This window comes from Hydra viridissima, unplaced genomic scaffold (genome assembly GCF_058129835.1).
Source record: "Hydra viridissima isolate aposymbiotic clone 2 unplaced genomic scaffold, HvirCarnegie_v1 scaffold_1, whole genome shotgun sequence".
Lineage (NCBI taxonomy): Eukaryota > Metazoa > Cnidaria > Hydrozoa > Anthoathecata > Hydridae > Hydra > Hydra viridissima.
The window spans coordinates 31,468,935-31,486,929 of record NW_028324300.1 but is presented as its reverse complement, the minus strand read 5'-3'; the positions used below and the strand labels follow the sequence as shown (position 1 = coordinate 31,486,929).

At 27.8% G+C, this 17,995-nt stretch overlaps 1 protein-coding gene across 1 annotated transcript in view; it reads left to right on the top strand.

Moving 5' to 3' along the window:
* Window positions 1-17,995, top strand: part of LOC145192628 (FAS-associated factor 1-like) — a 92,395-nt gene that overhangs the window by 19,479 nt on the left and 54,921 nt on the right. The window contains exons 3-6 of the mRNA XM_090094845.1: window positions 595-644; window positions 3,863-4,014; window positions 9,396-9,493; window positions 11,999-12,108. Of these exons, the coding sequence (XP_089950971.1) occupies window positions 595-644; window positions 3,863-4,014; window positions 9,396-9,493; window positions 11,999-12,108 (410 nt within the window). The remainder of the gene's footprint in view (window positions 1-594; window positions 645-3,862; window positions 4,015-9,395; window positions 9,494-11,998; window positions 12,109-17,995) is intronic.

Here is a 17,995-nt window from a genome sequence, read left to right as displayed (position 1 = left end):
AAGACTTTTTACTCATGTAATGTGTAATGAGCACCTCTCTGGTAAAAATATATCTTTTGTGTCCTAGCATAATGACATGATTTTTCCTTTTGGACTTGATTTAGGTGATCATATGCTAGGTTGACAATAGAAATATTGTTTGTCTTATTGTTGATATTTTTTTAAAGAAAAGTTTAGGGCTAACTTATTTAAATTTTAAAAGCAGCAATTATAACAACACTGCTGCTTGCTTGTTGCTATTATTTGTTTAATCTTAAAGGTAATGAAGTTTTAAGATTAAATTTTTCCATTTTTTTTAACAACAAAAAACAAAATATACAAGTTTTAATATATAGTATAAATTTATTAAACAAAAATTCAAAAAAAAAAAAATCAGATAAAGTGCGAAAAAAATAATAGCACCACAGCTTTAATGTGTACTTTAAAAAACTTAGTCACAGTTTCAAGTTCATGCTCAATAATATATGCTCTAATTTCTTCAAAGTTAGAATTATACTGTTATAAAAGTTATATTATTGTACTGCACTATAAAATCAGAATTAATTTTTTATGTATTATGTTTTTATAACAATATTTTTTCCTTTTTTCCTGCAGAAAGCACTCTTAAGTGTGTTTTATGAAGATGATATTGCCACTCAACAAATGTATGTTACAATTTTATTTGAAAACAATTCATTTTTTATGCATTGAATTAGTATTTATTGTAGTGATAGAAACCAGTAATCAACATATTATTATTAATTTTCATCTCTATGTGAAATTTTGTTTAACTTTGTTTTGCTTTACTTTAAACTTGTTTTCTTTTTTTTTTAAACTAAAAAAAATTAAACTTTTAATTTTTTCTTAAACTTTAAGATTTTTCTTAAACTTTGATATGCATATCTTTTATAGAAATTTACTTATATACATGTAAACTATGTGTTAGTCACTTAACACTTGTTTACATTGATAAATAATGTAACGTTCTTAATAAAAAATGTAATGGGGATATTCTACCATTCTTCTTTTAGAACATACCAAAACTCATTAACATTTTTTGGCAACCTTTCCATCTTCTTTTAGTCTATGTAGTCCCAAACATGTTCAATTATCTTCAAATCAGGGCTCTGAAGAGGCCAAGGCATGGTTTGAGTCACTCCCTTCTCTTCCAGATTTGACAAATAATTTTTAACTAATTTCCAAGTATGTTTGGGATTGTTATCCTGTTGTAGGATAATTCTGCGCTTTCTTTCTTGTGATTTCATAGTGCTGTTTTTTTTAAAAACTGTTCATCATGTGGGCTTATCTTCTTGGGACAACCAGACTTCTTTTTATCCACTACATCACCAGTTTCATTATATTTTTAAACTTTTTTTTGAACTGACACTTGCAAGCAATTCACACGTTTGGCTATTTTAACTTGAATATAGCCCTCTTCATGTAAAACAATGATGCAATTTCTGTCATTTATTGATACTTTTGGCATTTTATTAGTATTGAAAAGTAATTTTATTATAAAACAAACAAAAAAAATATTTTTTTTAACGAAAAAATCTCTAATTAACATGAGAACTCAACAGTAACTAAAAATTCTTCTCCACACTTAAAAAGGGTTTAACAATAATAAATTTAAACAAAATAAATAGTACAGTGAATGATGTAATCAACTACAAGTGTTGATCCTTGTCCGTAATAAATAAACATAAGTGGGTGAAAAATGATATGACTTGAAACCTTCTAATAAATACTTATTAAAAAATTATATTATTAACATAATTATTAACTAAAATAAATAAATATAGCTTTATTTTAAACAATATCTTAGTTTAATTTAATAAAAATGCAATACTATTTACTTACATTTAAACATACATTTTTAAAAAAATTTCTTAGGTGCTACTATCTTTTGCACAGTACTGTGTATATATAAGAGTGGGTCAAATTTTTTTTTTAATGTAACATGGAAATAAAGTTGCATTTTAGTGTTTCTGTTAATGTTATGTAAAAGAAAATTTAAAAAAATGCTTATTTACTTTTGCCAACTTTAACTTAAAGTTTACTGAATTTCTAACATTAATAAGTAAATTGTAAATTTATATGTAAATTACCAGCAGTGGAATAGGATTTATGGGTTGATTAGAACAACATTTTCTGCTCAACCAGAAGTGGCTGATGAGTATTAGGATGGTAATGATGACAAAGAAGAAGATCACAGAGACATGAACCATGCTTCCTCTACAAAATGGATATAAGTATCCAGAACTATGTAACCATGAGGCTTGTATGATTGCAAATGCAGAATTGAAAGATCTAAACCTCTTAATATCAGAGACTATAAACAACCCTAGTAAAATCAAGAGATAAAAGAAGTTTTAGAGAAAACAAAAGATTATGTTGCATAGTGATGAGAAAAAGAAAGTATGTTTGATGGAAAACAGGATATGGCTCTACTGCATAATACCAAATGCCGTAGAAGTATCAAAGAGGAGTACTATGTTATAGTTTTCTTTCATAAAACAAATATTTTTATCATGTACTTCCAAAAAGCAATTATGCTACTGATGTCATTAGGATCATGTCAATCCTAAAAAAATAGTCTAAAGACGCTCTTCAAGCAATAGGAACTGACAGCAGTAAGAACAATTGCATATTGAGAATGATTGAAGATAGTTGGCAAGACAACTACAATCACTAGTTTGTCAGTTGTACATGGATAAATAAACATTTAGGAATAATTTTTCACATGTTAATGGTGGATAAATGACAGAAACTGCAACATCATCTGGTGCCATTGCTAAAGAATTATGTCTAATCCAAAAGACATCTCGATTGTTGACTTTTTTTCCATTTCTGGAAAGTTTTTTGATGTTCCTGGTTAGGTTTCTAAAGATCTTAGCACAATCAGGGATATCTTCAAGAAGAATATTTAATTGTGCAGTTAGGACCTGATTCAAGTTAGTACACACCATTTCTACTCGAAGTTAAATTGTATTTTGAATTGCACTGTGGAAAATGCTGAATTGCCTTGTGGAAAATGCTGACGTATCAATACCATTTAGGCATGAAAAATTCTTTTTGTTTCACAAATTCTTCTCATCCTTTCACCTGCTCTTGCTTGCTGGTGCTCCAGTACTTCAGAGTTCAGTTTTGAAAATTGACTATAAGTTCTCAAGTTCATTGCACCCCTGCTTTTCCTTGGCTCAAGACTTTGGTTTAGTTTTTACAATAATAATTCTTTGTTGTTTAAGATTTCCTGTAAATTCATGATATCAACATAAAATCCTTAAAAGTTTTGAAAACCATCTTTTGGTTTTCATTAAAAGAAAACGTGATTTGTCCTAATTCACTGGCGTAATGGTTAATACTAGACTTTTATTTATGAAAATTTGTTGCAAAATTGTATTTCAGTACAGTTAAGTTAGTTTTAGGTTTGAAGTATCCAATCCAAACCTTAAAAATTTGTTTAATGACTTTAAACATTCTTCATCTGAATAACTAACATTGGAAACTATGCTAAAATAAGAATATAAAGTTTTTATATTTAGTTTTTTTGTCAATCAAATCTTTTTCTATATCATCTATTTCTAAAATACTTTTTTTTCCAAAAGTTAGTCAAAAACAGATCTTTGGTTTCAAGCTTTAAACTTGAATTTATGTAGGTATAAAAGATTTAAAGTTTTTAACTTAAATGCTATTAATAAGGTTTGACCTAAAAAAGAGTTTGAAAATAACTAATAAAAATTACTTTGAAGTTCTTTATTTTTATTTTATTTTAGATAAAGCATATTTCACTTGGAGTCTCCTTTTAAAAATCAGTGTTGTAATCTAATTAATTACATAACCATATGTACTATTATTGAATTACAAATTAATTTTGTTATAGAAAAATTGAAGAAAATGATAAAGCAGGTAGGTATGATAAATCTGAAGTTGTTTATCTTGATCCAGATGAAAATAAAATCAGCGAACTCAAGTTTATTGTATACTATGACAACAATATATGCACTATCAACATATCAGAACAAGAGACTGTTGGTGAGTAATTTTTTCCATTTTCTAAAGCATGTTGTTATTATTAATATTAAGCTGTAAATAGTTACAGTGATCTTTAGTTAAAAGTGTTGTTTAACTTGCCAAAGAGCTAATTAATCAACACTTTTGAGATACATAGTTTTTAGTTTTTGTAGGAACATTTGTGAAAAATTAGGAGCATTTGTTAAGAATAACTTTTAATAGTTAATAATTAAATTACTCTTCTTCCACTCTGTTGTTTATCTGCTTAGTGCTTATGAATGTTTTTAAAGAAAATACTCTTAGTATTGTGAAATTTTTTAGTGCTGAATTAGTTGGCTTAATGTTGATTTTTATTTAAGCTTAGTGTTCCTTTTTTTGGTTAGGCAGTATTTAAAGTAATGGATTTGAAAACAAGTAACATTTAGGAAGTTGGATTAGCCTGAGCTCATTAAACTCTCTTTTTTTTCACAAATATAAATTATTTTAGCTTCTTTGGGAAACGGTTATTCATACCTATATGATCAGTTATTGAGTAGTTAACTAATACTATTTATAATAATATCAAAATGAAATATGCTATTGCTAAAACAAAGACAAAAAAATTTTTTTAATATTTGCGTCAATATGATTAATGATATTATAAAAGGTTGAAATTGCAACTATATTTTAAAATAGAAAATAAAACATGGTATTTTCAACAGGTATTTTCAAGATTTTACAAAAAAGGTATTTCATTTTGCATGTTGTTAGCATGTCTTTAAGCTGATAGTATAAATTGGTATTCATTTTCCATAAGATAATGCTTCAGATCCCATTTTTCTGGCCTGTGTTTCAAAGAGTTTTGTCAAATGATAATGTTCTATTTGTCTACCCAATCAGTTGCACCTGTTTGTGCAATTCTAGGTTGTTTAGAAATAAACTGTTCCTAACTAAGGAGTGGAGGCTGCCAAACCCCAGGCTGTCTTAAGTTTATTAACTCTGACCAATCTATGTCATTAAAATCTGAGGTTCAACCCTAAACATGTACTAGAAGATTTAAGAATTTGGATTATGTGGTTAATGTTACTATTTCTGCCACTGTGTCTCCCAAAAATCTGCTTCATGAAGATTTTATTATGTTTTGTTTCTTTATTTCTTTATTATTAAGTAATTATTTAGTATCTAAATAAGGGCTTTAAAATTTTGTATAAGTAACTAATCAGGTATTAATACTATTGATGAAAAGTCTTATGGATTAGCAGTGTAAAAAGCTTTTATGTCGGCTGTTAGTTTGCAAAAAAGAAAATTTAAATAAAAATGTTTAAAAAATTATGGATTTGTAAAAGATTTAAAATTTGTTTATAAATATATCAAATTACTAAATAAAACTTAATTTTTGGGCTAACTAAAGTTATCACCATGCAAAGGTTTCATAATATTTTAGCACAAATTAAGTTGAGAGTTGTGTATTTAGGGTACAGTGAGATTTATATGTTTTTGAAAAAAATAAAATTCAAGCTTAAGAAAAGGTGTATTCCTATGTAAAATTAAATTTCAAGGTAGGTTTGTGACCACATTTTGATCAGAAAATGTCTTGATATCAAATTTTCATATTTACACATTATTAAAATTAAAAAAACTTAAATTATTATAAAATAAACAAAATCCGTTTTTATGTAATAAACTCTCCTAGTAAGCACAGCGCCGAATTAATTTTAAAAGATATTTTCACTTTGCTCTCCGCTGTATAAAAGCTTTATACAAGATTGAAGTCTGTTACTATTTTATTCGTTATTAGTTATTTATTCAAGATATTTATAAATGTCGAAAGTTAAAACTAGATCATCCACCACTGCAATTTCAGATTTTATTGGACCTGGAAAAGATTTTATTCCTAGTGAGATGCCTACAAACAGAGCAGTTATTCAAAAAGGGATTTTACTAAAAGTACAAAAAAGCATAACAAGCAATCTACACCATAATAAATATTCTAATAAAGATCTTACTAGTGATCTTATTCCTGATTCTGATCTGTTCTTGCTCAATGGAGAAAAGCAAATGTTAAGTTTCAACAGCCAGTTATTATTGGTGAGAAATCGCTTTATTATAGAATTAAAACTCTTTGCTAGAAAGTAGAAAATGTTGCATGGGGAAGAACTAAGTCAAAAGTAAAAGAAGAACTTATATTGAAGTTGTATAAGCTAATGGACCTCATAACATGTCCTCATAAGATACTTCTTTGTGAACATGATCTGTCTGGGTGTTCTTCCCCCTAAAATTGTAAAAGTAAAGCACATGTAAATTGCACCTGTATTTTTTCTAAAAAAATTCCAACTATGGAGCTCAGGTGGTTATACAGTCAAAGAAATAAGACAGGTGAAAAGTTTGATATACAAATGGGACATGCTGATAAGACTGAGACAATGAAACTTAGAAAAAAAATATAAGAGAAAAATCAGTGACAAAATCTTATGAGAAAAGAATGAAAAAACTACAAGATGATCAAGCAAATATTTATTATTATGAAATTATATTTACCTTTGAGGTAAATATAATTTCATAATAACTTAATAAATATTTTCTTTGTTTATATAAATATTTTAATAAATATTTTCTTTGTTTATATAGCAATATACACACACACACACACACACACACACACACACACACACACACACACACACACACACACACACACACACACACACATACATATAAAACAAAAATAGTATTTGTAAAAGTTTGGTTTTAGGTCACAGAAAAACAAAATATAGAATTATATGAAGAATATCAAAAAAATATTTCTCCTGATATTTCTCTTAATGACAACAACAATCCAGTTAATGTTAACTTTGCTTTAAAACAAGACAATGAAATTAAATTGTTGGTTGAAAGGCTTCTAAAGGATAACTTAGGTGTCTATGCTTTCCTTGTAACACAATTTTTAGAAAAGAAGTCAAGAAAAAACACTATGTCAATAAAAAACACAGCAATGGCTAGTATAAGGTAATCATATAGATTATTATTTTGTTGAGCAGCAAAAGTTGGGATGATGAATTAATAAAAATAAATATAAGCTAGTTTTATTTAATAGGTTTGGGATTTCACCTACCGCAACTGCAGCAATTGCTACAAGTTATCTGCAAGATTTAATTGAAGCAGGATTTCTCACCCCTGAATACTCTTACCTTGCTTGTGATCCTTCTAAGTTGGCAAGAGCAAGAAAAAAAATCATGGTAGTAGCAAAGAATAATTACAATTTCAATCTTCCAAAAGCAGATAATATTGGCATTTACTTTAATAGAAGAAAAGATTCAACAAGAGTGATGGTAAATAATTCAAATGGACAGCTACATCCAATTATTATCAAAGAGCAACACATTACTGTGACCATAGAACCTGGTGGTCGATATCTTGGTCATTTTACTCCAAATGCACATACTCATTCAGATAAGCCAGCTAAAAAGATTGCTGAAGGTGTTTATAATTTGCTGCAACAATATAATCTTCCTGAATCATGTTTAGTACTTGGAGCTGATAGTACTTAGATTAACACCGGCTGGAAAGGTGGTGCTATAACACATCTTGAAAAGCTGTTAGGTCACAAATGCCACTGGGCCATATGCATGCTTCATTCAAATGAGTTATTTTTGGGTCACCTAAAAGAAGGAATTGATGGACTAACATGTAGTACTGGCTTTGTAGGTCCTGTGGGAAAATGTCTTGCTGATGTTAACAAAATGGAATACAATCCTCAATTTAAAGCTCTTCCAGAGGGAGAGAGCTTTGTTGACATTCCAGAAACAATACTAAAAAATATGTCAACAGATCAAAAAAAAACCTACAAGTTATGTAAAGCAGTTAAGATCAGTGTATTGCCACCTAATCTTAGAGAAATTCAATGTGGCCCCTTAAGTCATGCCTGATGGCTCACTACTGGCATGAGAATAGTCTTTATGTGGACAAGGAAACATGACTTAACTGATCAGAATTTAAAAAATCTTGAGTTACTTGTCTTATTTTGTTTACAATTTTACTTTTTTTTGACATTAAAGTTAAAGACAGGCTTGAAGATGATTCCAATCACATTCTGTCTCAATTGAGAATTCTTAGAAATCAACCTGTTATAGTAAAAGAAATTGTGACTCGCTACATCCAGTTAATCGCTTGGTATGCAAACCATGAAAGTTTATTAATCTCTTTATTATCTAGTAATAATGCAGAAGACCGCAACTTTGCAGTTGACCGAATTTTGGAACAAAGGGGTAATAATATCCTTGGAGACATGCAAATCAGACCAAGAAAAACACCTAAACTGAACTTTGCAGCAACTACTCTTCAAGAGCTAGTCAAATGGGAAAATGGTGTAGTGCAAGAACCTGTTTTTACTTGTTTGCTCACTAAAGCTAAGTTGGTATTGCTAAGATTGACACCTCTAATAACTCCTGTTAAAATTCATACTCAAAGTGCCGAGCGTGCTGTAAAACAAGTGACAGTAGCATCCATGTCAGTAGTTGGACCAGATGCAAGAGATGGATATATTAGAGCTCAACATAGAGAGTTGCTACCTGTTTTTAAAACAAAGAAAGAAATTTTAATAAATTTGCAATGTCAATAGATTTGAAAGATATGTTATTTTATTAATTGTTTTTTTAATAGTGTTATAGTAGTGTTATCAAAATATTATTTGAGTAAGATGGGATAAACCTCCTGTTTTTTGGGGAAACCGCATCACTGGCACCACCTTTATTTCTAATGAAACAAAAAAAAAAAGCTGTTGTAAGCAAATTTGTTAATCATTAAAACCTCATTGAAAATTGAAGACCCTCTCCCCTGAAATGTCCAGAATCTGAATTGCTGGTAGGATTCATGCAAGATAATCACTTTGAACCAAGTATCAAAAAAACTTGCAACTGGTCTAGAAACATTATTTGCATTTAATATTTCATCGCAATGAAAAAGAAGAACATGTAAAACATAATAAAGGACAAGTGTTAAAAATAAGATTTTACTAAAATTTGCAATTTCTAAAAGTGCAAATTTGGGTATCAAAACTTTTTCTGATCAAAGATTTTTTTAAGGAAGCCCTATTTAAAATTTGATTTTACATAAGAATACACCTTTTCTTAAGCTTTTAGAAGAAAAAAAAATTCTGCTGTACCCTAATGTGTATTTGGTCCTGCAACATATCCCATAATGCTTTGTAGCTAAAATTAACATAATTTATTAGGAGTTGGCAATCTTTGGTCAAGGTCTTTAACTAACAAAAAAATTTTACCTCTGGCGCTATAACGGATACAGTTTCCATTCATTTGCATTAAAGAAAATAAATGTTAAAACCCCAACATTTTTTATATGACAAACTATGTGTAAATTTAAGTGATTATAAATAGTTCACTTTAACTTAGTATTATTACTTTTAGGTTCTTTGAAGAGGTTACTTCATACTCAATGTGGATTTCAATGTCATACAATGAGTCTTGAAGGTTTATTAGAAGGACATGATGATGCATCAGATTCTGTTAGTCTATTCAAATGAATTTTGTGTCTTCTAATTACTTTATATATAATGCATCCATGTATGCATACATTACATAATACATACATACATACATACATACATACATACATACATACATACATACATACATACATACATACATACATACATACATACATACATACATACATACATACATACATACATACATACATACATACATACCATAATGCTTTATAGCTAAAATTAACATCATTTATTAGGAGTTGGCAGTCTTTGGTCAAGGTCATTCACTAAAAAAAATTTTCCTTTGGGACAATAACAAATACATTTTCTATTCATTTGCATTAAAGAAAATAAATGTTAAAGCCCCAACATTTTTTTTATGGTAGCTTTTATATTTTCTACGCACTCCCAAAGTTCTTTAAAATTCCTTCACACTGCAATACCAGTCTACACCACAGTTGGTGGGTTAAAACAACATAATGATGTAACAAAGCAACATAACAATGTATATGTAATGATTTAATACACCGTAATGGTGTAAATATGTCATAAAATGTGATAGAGACTTCATTACATTGTAATAACAAGTTTTTATATGTTATTACTATGTAATAAAAAATATTATTTAATTCCTAAAACTTTTTGAACATGCCATATTATATTTAGCATTTTCAAAATGTCTTAAGAATTTACTAACATTTTTTCCTGTACAGTTTGCACATTTCTGCATTTCTAATTATTTAATGTTTGGATGTCCAAAATTGTTTATATATATTTTTTTTATTCTAATAAACCTTTACAAGAATGCCCTCTTTTTTTTTTCATATAGTTTTAGAAATACTAATATTAGACTTGACCCAAAACAGAACATATAATTCTTTGTTTAAAAAATATATAATTCTTTGTTTAAAAGTGTGCAATGTTGTAGATTCATCAGTTTTAATCCTTGTTAATGTTTAAAATCAAGTAAGCAAACTTAAACCAATAAATGACATTTAAAACTAGCTTTTCTATTAAGGTGTGGATAGTTGGCAAAGCTATTGAAATGCTTTCTTCAGCAAGGTTTCCCTCAAAAGGAGATTTATGAAGAATGCTATTTTGCCACCTTAAGAAAAAAACTAGATGTTAAAAGCAGTACTAGGGCAACAATAGAAGCAGCTTTATGATTTGATCAAGAGAAAAACTACCAGCTCAGAAAATTAATACTGCTGAGAGAAAACTGAACAAAATTTAAAATTAATCTTTGAAAGAGGTTCTGTTACTTTCAAGGAGCACATTCATTGAACTGGCATCAGTTTTGAGAAACCACTATGACATTTGTTAAAAAACTTCTTCAGTTCTACAACATATGTTAAAAATCTCTTTCACTGCCGTTTTTCACAAGGATTGTTACCATAGATTGCTGGTTGAAAACATAACTTTCAACCAGTAATCCCTGGTTGGTAGAATATTTTTTATAATAAGTGTACTTAATTTAGTATGGTAATTCTCAATATTTATTTCTTTTAAGCTATCATTCATTTTTAAAAACTAAATTTATGTATTGGTTTTTTGTAATAAATAATCATTACTAACAATCTTAATATTACTGATGATTACAAATACATTTTTAAATTAATCAAGAATGTGAACACTATATTTTGAATGTTTTTAGAACACAGAAATCTTTTATATTAGAGCAACTCATAGTGAAAATATATTGTTTAATATGCTTTGAATTTTACCTTAAACTTTTATATATTTCATATAAGAAGAGTGGCCTTTACAAAAATCTTGTATTTCAAAACTTTCAAAGTTTGAGACCACCCTAATGTATAGTATTTTCATTGTATTAAAATGTCTTAAGCAAAAAAACAGCAAAGATTTGGCTTTGTCTTGTTTGATTCCTTAATATGTTTTAATTCCATCTACATTCAGCTTTCTTCACCATTCCTATCCTAAGTTAAATCTTTTTAGAAGTAAACTAAGTTTAAGTTTTTTAGAATATAAGCTTCTTTTAAGGACTTACATTCAAAGTAAGCTTTTAAATACAGTCTTTAATTTGGTTTTATTTAAATTTAAATGCTTGATGACCTTTCTGTATTTTTTGGTGACATTTCTTAAACAAGGAGCAATTTTGAAAATATTTAATAACTTCATTTTTAAGCTTTATAACTTATGAACAGAACTTGATTAAAGAAAAAGTTAAAATGAAAAAAATTTAAGTAGTAATTTACAGCAATGAAGTTGAGGGAAAATTGAAATCGATTAAAGTATGCTGCAAGTCAATAATTTTGTTTTCTTTAAGAATCTATTGTAAAAAATGTAGGTAGATTCTTAACTTTTTTTTCTTAACTAAAAAACAAACTAATATAAAACATTTGGTTTTATTTGATTATTTAGCCAATAAGAAATTCTTGTGTTATTTAATTCTCTTCAAAATTTTACCATTTTAGCAATCCATTTGTTATGAATTTTTTTTTTTTAGATTAAAGTATTGTTTTGTCAACAAATTTATAGTTTTGTTTAAATTTTGTTTAGATGGTTCTATCTTCATTAAATTTGTGCAAGGAAACTAAGTTGTTTTTACATAAAAAAACAGGATCACCTGGAGAAAAATACAAACATAAAATGCCATTGAAGTCAATTCCGTAAGTTTCTTTAATTTAAAAACAGCTATGGTTTTAATTCAAGCAAAATATAAATTTCATGGTTATGATATTTCTAATATTGCACAATAATTTTTAATCTATATTTATCATATGAAATCTGCATTGAAAGTAGAAATCTACACACAAAATTGCTAAAAATGTGATAAGTGCATAAAAATGAGACAAAAAGAAATAAATACTAATTATTAACTTATTTTTTAAATGGTAAGTTTTTCTAGAAAAAAGCTACATTTAATTTTCAAATATTTATTGCTTTAAATAACAAACTTATTTGTTGTTTTCTCAAAATGTTTTTATTTAAGCTAAGATGTGTTTGAATAAGTTAACTAAATCAATTTTAAATATGAAAAATGCTGAGCTTTTGTATAGTTTTATTGTTTTTCAATGTGAATATCTTTAAAATTTAAAGTTTACTATAATAGTTTTTGTGTTTTTTGTCATTGAGATCTAAATAAAGATATACTTTACTTTAAGTATACCTTATCAGCAAATGTTGATGAGCTATCTGGAGTACATATTTATGCCAAACACTTTCTTTAATATTTGCTGTCATTATTAAAATCAAGTTTGACATTTAAAACTTTAGTTCAAAGTTTGAAAGATTCTACACCTTATTTTAAAAATTCTCAAACTTAAATATATCAATTTTGTTTATCTTACTGGTCAACTTTGATTCTCCTAAAAATCAATCATATATCAAAAATCAAAAAAACCATCATATATTTCAAGTATACTATCAGCATCAGAAAGTCTGTCTTTACATCATGTCGTTGTCAATACCGTTTGCCAATTTTATGTTAGACTTAGAGTTATTATTTAAATAGAAACTTTGGTTTTACAAATTTGGTGGTAAAGACTTCAATAGTAATATCTGTTGGAGAAAATATCAAAACTAGTTTAAACAATTAAAGACAACAAAACAAAAATGTAGAAATAATGTCTCAATTTTAAAGCAAAACTTGAATTCAGTTTTTTTGTAAAAGATTAGGCTTTTTTAGCAATTGAGAGTTTTTGCTAGTTCCACTAGCAGTTCATTTGCTGCAAAAAAATTACTACCAGCAATTACTACTTTCTAAACTCATCATTTACAGACAAGATTGTAAATGGGCTTTCTGTAATTATAAAAAATGGATATCTAGTCAAAAACAGATTACTAACAGAACAGTAAAACACCTGTTTGAATTAAAATAACACCAGATTGGAAAAGTGTTAGTAGCCTACTTAACGAAAAAAAAGATTATTTTCCTAAAACTGAACTAAATCAAATTGTTTTTAAAAGAAGATGGAAAAGTAAAAAATTTAGTCTATGGACCTATTTACTATCTTTAAATTTGGATCCTTTAAAGTGAGCTGACAACAGTATTTCCATATTATGTCAATTGTAGAGCAAATGAGGAAACTGAGAAGTTATGAGAAATTTATTGGTATTGTTATTGTAGTTCTAAAGCTCATGGGAATAGTTAAAGAAATATGTGTTTTAAGAGTTAAACAACCATGTAGTATCTATATTGATTATCTAATGCCAGATAATCTGACATCTTGCTGTATAGCTAATAAGGTTTTCTATTTGATTTTTGAAAGTGTTAGCAGTAAAGGTATGAATATAAGTGATGGTAATGGAGTATTGGTCCAATGAGATGAGTCACTTATCCTGCACTCTAAAAAAAAACCTGGAGTATGTTATGCACTACTTCCTCAATATAGCTCCAATGGAGTCCTCTGTTAATTTAACGGAGTAATAATTAAATGGATTCAATCCATTACTCAAAATTAACAAGTGAATCCGCAAATTTAACAGATAGTTTGTTAAAGTAACAAAATAATCCGTAATATATGAAAAACTATTTTGTTTATCTTGAGAAATTGCTGAAATAAAAAATTTCTAGATATTTTATATGGTGTCTAGACAGTTAATTAATTGCTAGGGTTTTAGACGCCGTAAACAGCAATAAAACCTTTTGTAGAAATAAATAAAAAATAACACAAAGTTGTAAATCTTCATGTATATTATGATAAGTAAAAGACACATTTAAGTAAAAATTAAACATATATAGCAGCTCAACCACTTAATTAGACAACAAATTGTACTGCAGCTCATAAATATCTTGCAAAAACTGCCAAAACAATATTGTTGATGGCTGGTGTTCGATGTTAAAGCAACGAAGAAGCTTGAATAAAGGATAGATGCCTTCTACGATAGATGTGCCAGCATCTAGCAAAGTTTTTTCAGTTGCAATGTTTTTGGAGAGAATTTTTTCTCCCTCAACCCCTGTGTTAATATCACCGGATAAGGGGACTCCAACTTTTCTTCAGCATTTTGCAATCCATGCTCAGCCTAAATTTGCAATGAAACTAATTGTTATGTCCGTTACAATATTATTATAAATTTCATTTATATATTTACAAATTATAATTTTTTGCTGTTTTCAATTTTAAATTTACAATTAATGTAAATCAACTAAAAAATATTTTTTTACACTGGATATCCAAATGATTTCAATGGCTACTTCTGGAGAAGAACGTTTCAGTTTCCCCCCTTGTCGCAGAAGCGAGCATGCATAATAAGCTTTCCAATCTAAAACAAATATATAAATATAAAGAAAATGTAAAAGTGCCAAACATACCTAAAAGTTAATTCCATGCAAAATATTTTTTGAACAAAAAAAAATAAAATATTTTAACAAAATATTTTAATAAAATATTTTAATAAAATATTTATAATAAAATAATGCAAACCATAAAGTTTTTTAGAAGCCATTACAGCCACAGCTTTGATGTAAACACTGTTTGACATTAAAGCATATTTTATTACTGGGTCTGAAACAGTCTGATTAAAGGTTTTGAGGATATCAACTATGCAGTCTGAATATTTTAAATGAAATTCCATTTCAATCTACAAATAAATATGCTACTATTAAATACAATGCCTAAAACTGTATTAATCTTATCAATTTAATTGCTATAAATTATTTATTAACAAACTCTGTAAAATTATTTTGTAATCACTTATAAAAAAAAAGTATGAATGTTATACACTAAAGATTGATATCTAATGAAAAGAGTCATATAATAGATAATATTGACAACAATCAATATTATCTATTATAAACAAATAATCCTGAATTTTGGAAATTTAAGCATCAGTTGGGATAATGAAGGTTGATCTGACAAATGAACCCAATTTTGTTGAAAACAAAATATTGACTTTGTAGAAGTCTTAATTTCTTCTACATGTGTAGAAGATAGTGAATCAAGCTTTTCAATTTCATCGAGGTTGTTTATTCCTAAAATTAATTTAAATTTAAAAAACACAGAGCAACAATATAGATATCAAGATTATAAAAAAATCAAGTTTATAAAAAAACTCCTTATCAATAATTTTGAAAGACCTATATTAGTAAAATATAGGTCTTTATAACTTATATGTTTTTTATAACAAAATATATGTTTTTACAACAACTTTACAGAAATGATAAATTAAATAACCTAAACATAATGTGCAAGATATGAATCCATGGGGGCACCCTTCAGGATTTTGAAGTTCTACTGAATGATCCACTGGTTGAGATAGTTCTGCCAGTTCAGGATCTGCCAGTTGAGTTGTATTGTATACAAAAGAAAATAAGTTTAGTAAATGTAGCCGCTTGTATGATAAAAATAAGACAATAATTCAAATAAACTTTTAGGTGCTAAAATGAATTATTTGCATTGGAGACATACAATGGAGAAATTACAACGCTATAACACACAACAAGGGAAAAACAATGCAAGTTGGTAATATAAAAAAAAGTTGGTAAACATCTACAGTAAAATTTATATTCAATTAATTTAAATAATTTTGATAAACACCAGGTAACTTTCTTCTAGCATTTTCCAATCCTCTCTCCAGAAAGCCATGATGATTAGTAGAATCATAAAAAATGCATGCTGGAAGTACAAGTGTCTCACTTAGCACTGCTGCTACTGAAATCTTTTAATACCGATCAGGATAATTTCCATAAACACTTAACATTTTGTGCACAACAGTTTGAATGATGTGCTGTCTAGTAGAGACCTCTTCAGTATATTGACAAGTACTCTATAAAGTAATGTATGATATTGTTGTTCATTAAAAAATTACTGTTCACAAAACCTTGAAAACTTTTAATGCTAAAAAAGCAAGTAAAGTAAAGTTATTTCTTCAAAAATTATTACTTAAAAATCAAGTAAATTGCAACTATATAAAAGCAAGTAAAAATCATTTAAGTATTCTACTTACAGGGTGCTGTGCAAGAAAGGCTTAAATCGAATTAGCTGAAGCAAATGCCTTGTTTTCAGCTTTCATTAGATGTCTGTTGTTAACAGAAACACTAGATTCTGTAAACGTAATACTTGAAAGTAAAGTACTTTGATTTGGCTGCAATGAAGGCAACACTAATGGTGAATTTGATATTGGCTGTATTAAAAAAAAAAATTAATACATAAAAACAGTTTATAAAGTTAAAACACACAAGTAAATGCTAACTTCAATATACTACATAGAATTTATGATAAAAAAAAGATTTAATAAACAATTTACACATTACTGATGTGTTTGTACAGTAAACAGTATTTGGTAAATTCATTTATTTTTTAACTAAAGACAGCTACTGAATAGCTGTCTTTAGTTGTAATTCAAATTAATTTACCAAATAAGCATTGGTCCACTGCTGACCATCTATGAGGAGAATGAGAATTGTTTGATTCTGCTAAATGCTTTATTATTTCAAAATCAACTTCATCAACCTTTGTGCCATCATTTTTGTTTTGACGTCAGACAAAGCCAACAACTTTATCTGACGTCAAACCAAACTCGCAACGCACTGGAAAAACAACACAGAGTCATCTAGCTTTTTACATACACGATAAAAATGCAGACTAGTTAAAGTGAATATATATGAATACACAGTAACAACTTCTTATACAATTAAACAATTATACATATTTAATAATTATTAAGATTTATATATTTTTCAGTTTGTAATGCATGAATGAAAAAAAAAAATACTAATATTTCTAATTTAAATTTTTATTCTAAAAAATTGTGTATCAGATTTACAAAGTGTCTGTATGTACCGTCTTCTCCAGCAATACATATGACATCGTATGGATGATAGTCCTTGACCTGATTTGTATGTTAAACAAGCAGTTTATTTGGATTGCTAGATTTTTCAACTTCAAAAGAATGAAAACATTCATGAAAATGCAATGTTTCAAATGGATAGCATACAAAGTATAATTGTTTTGCTAAAGAAACAATGCACTTTAGCTCTCCAAACTGAGGATGACTTTCCACAATGTCATGACACAAAACACATTCCAGTTTGATTTCATAACAGTCAAACCTAACTGAACGAGCAACATATATTTCATCACAATTGTCCACATTTAAAACTGTGTGCAAACTATTCGATACTGCTGATTGTAAATTGCCTACAAACTGTATCACATGCCGATTTGTACATATTCTGTATACAATGACCCACTAAACAATGTGTTTGCTAGTTTGAGTTAACTATGATGCATAATAGTTTTGCAAATGTTTTTGAAATTGCGAACAACAGAAGCAAGTTCTTTAGCAAATTGATATTTTGCCTCAAAACGCATACACCAGTATCTGCTTAAAGGCCCATACTTTACCATAAATTCTGGATAATGTAGAATAAAATAATGTTTTGGAATACGTCTCTTTCCAGGATACAGCTAAAGGGATCTCAAAATGTTTGGTGTTTTTAAAGATTTTGCTAAGCCCCAAATATTTGAGCATATACTTTGTTTTTACTTTTGAGAGTTGAAAAAATACTCCTCCTCGATTGCCAAAATATTTTAGTAGTTTTTAATACAATTC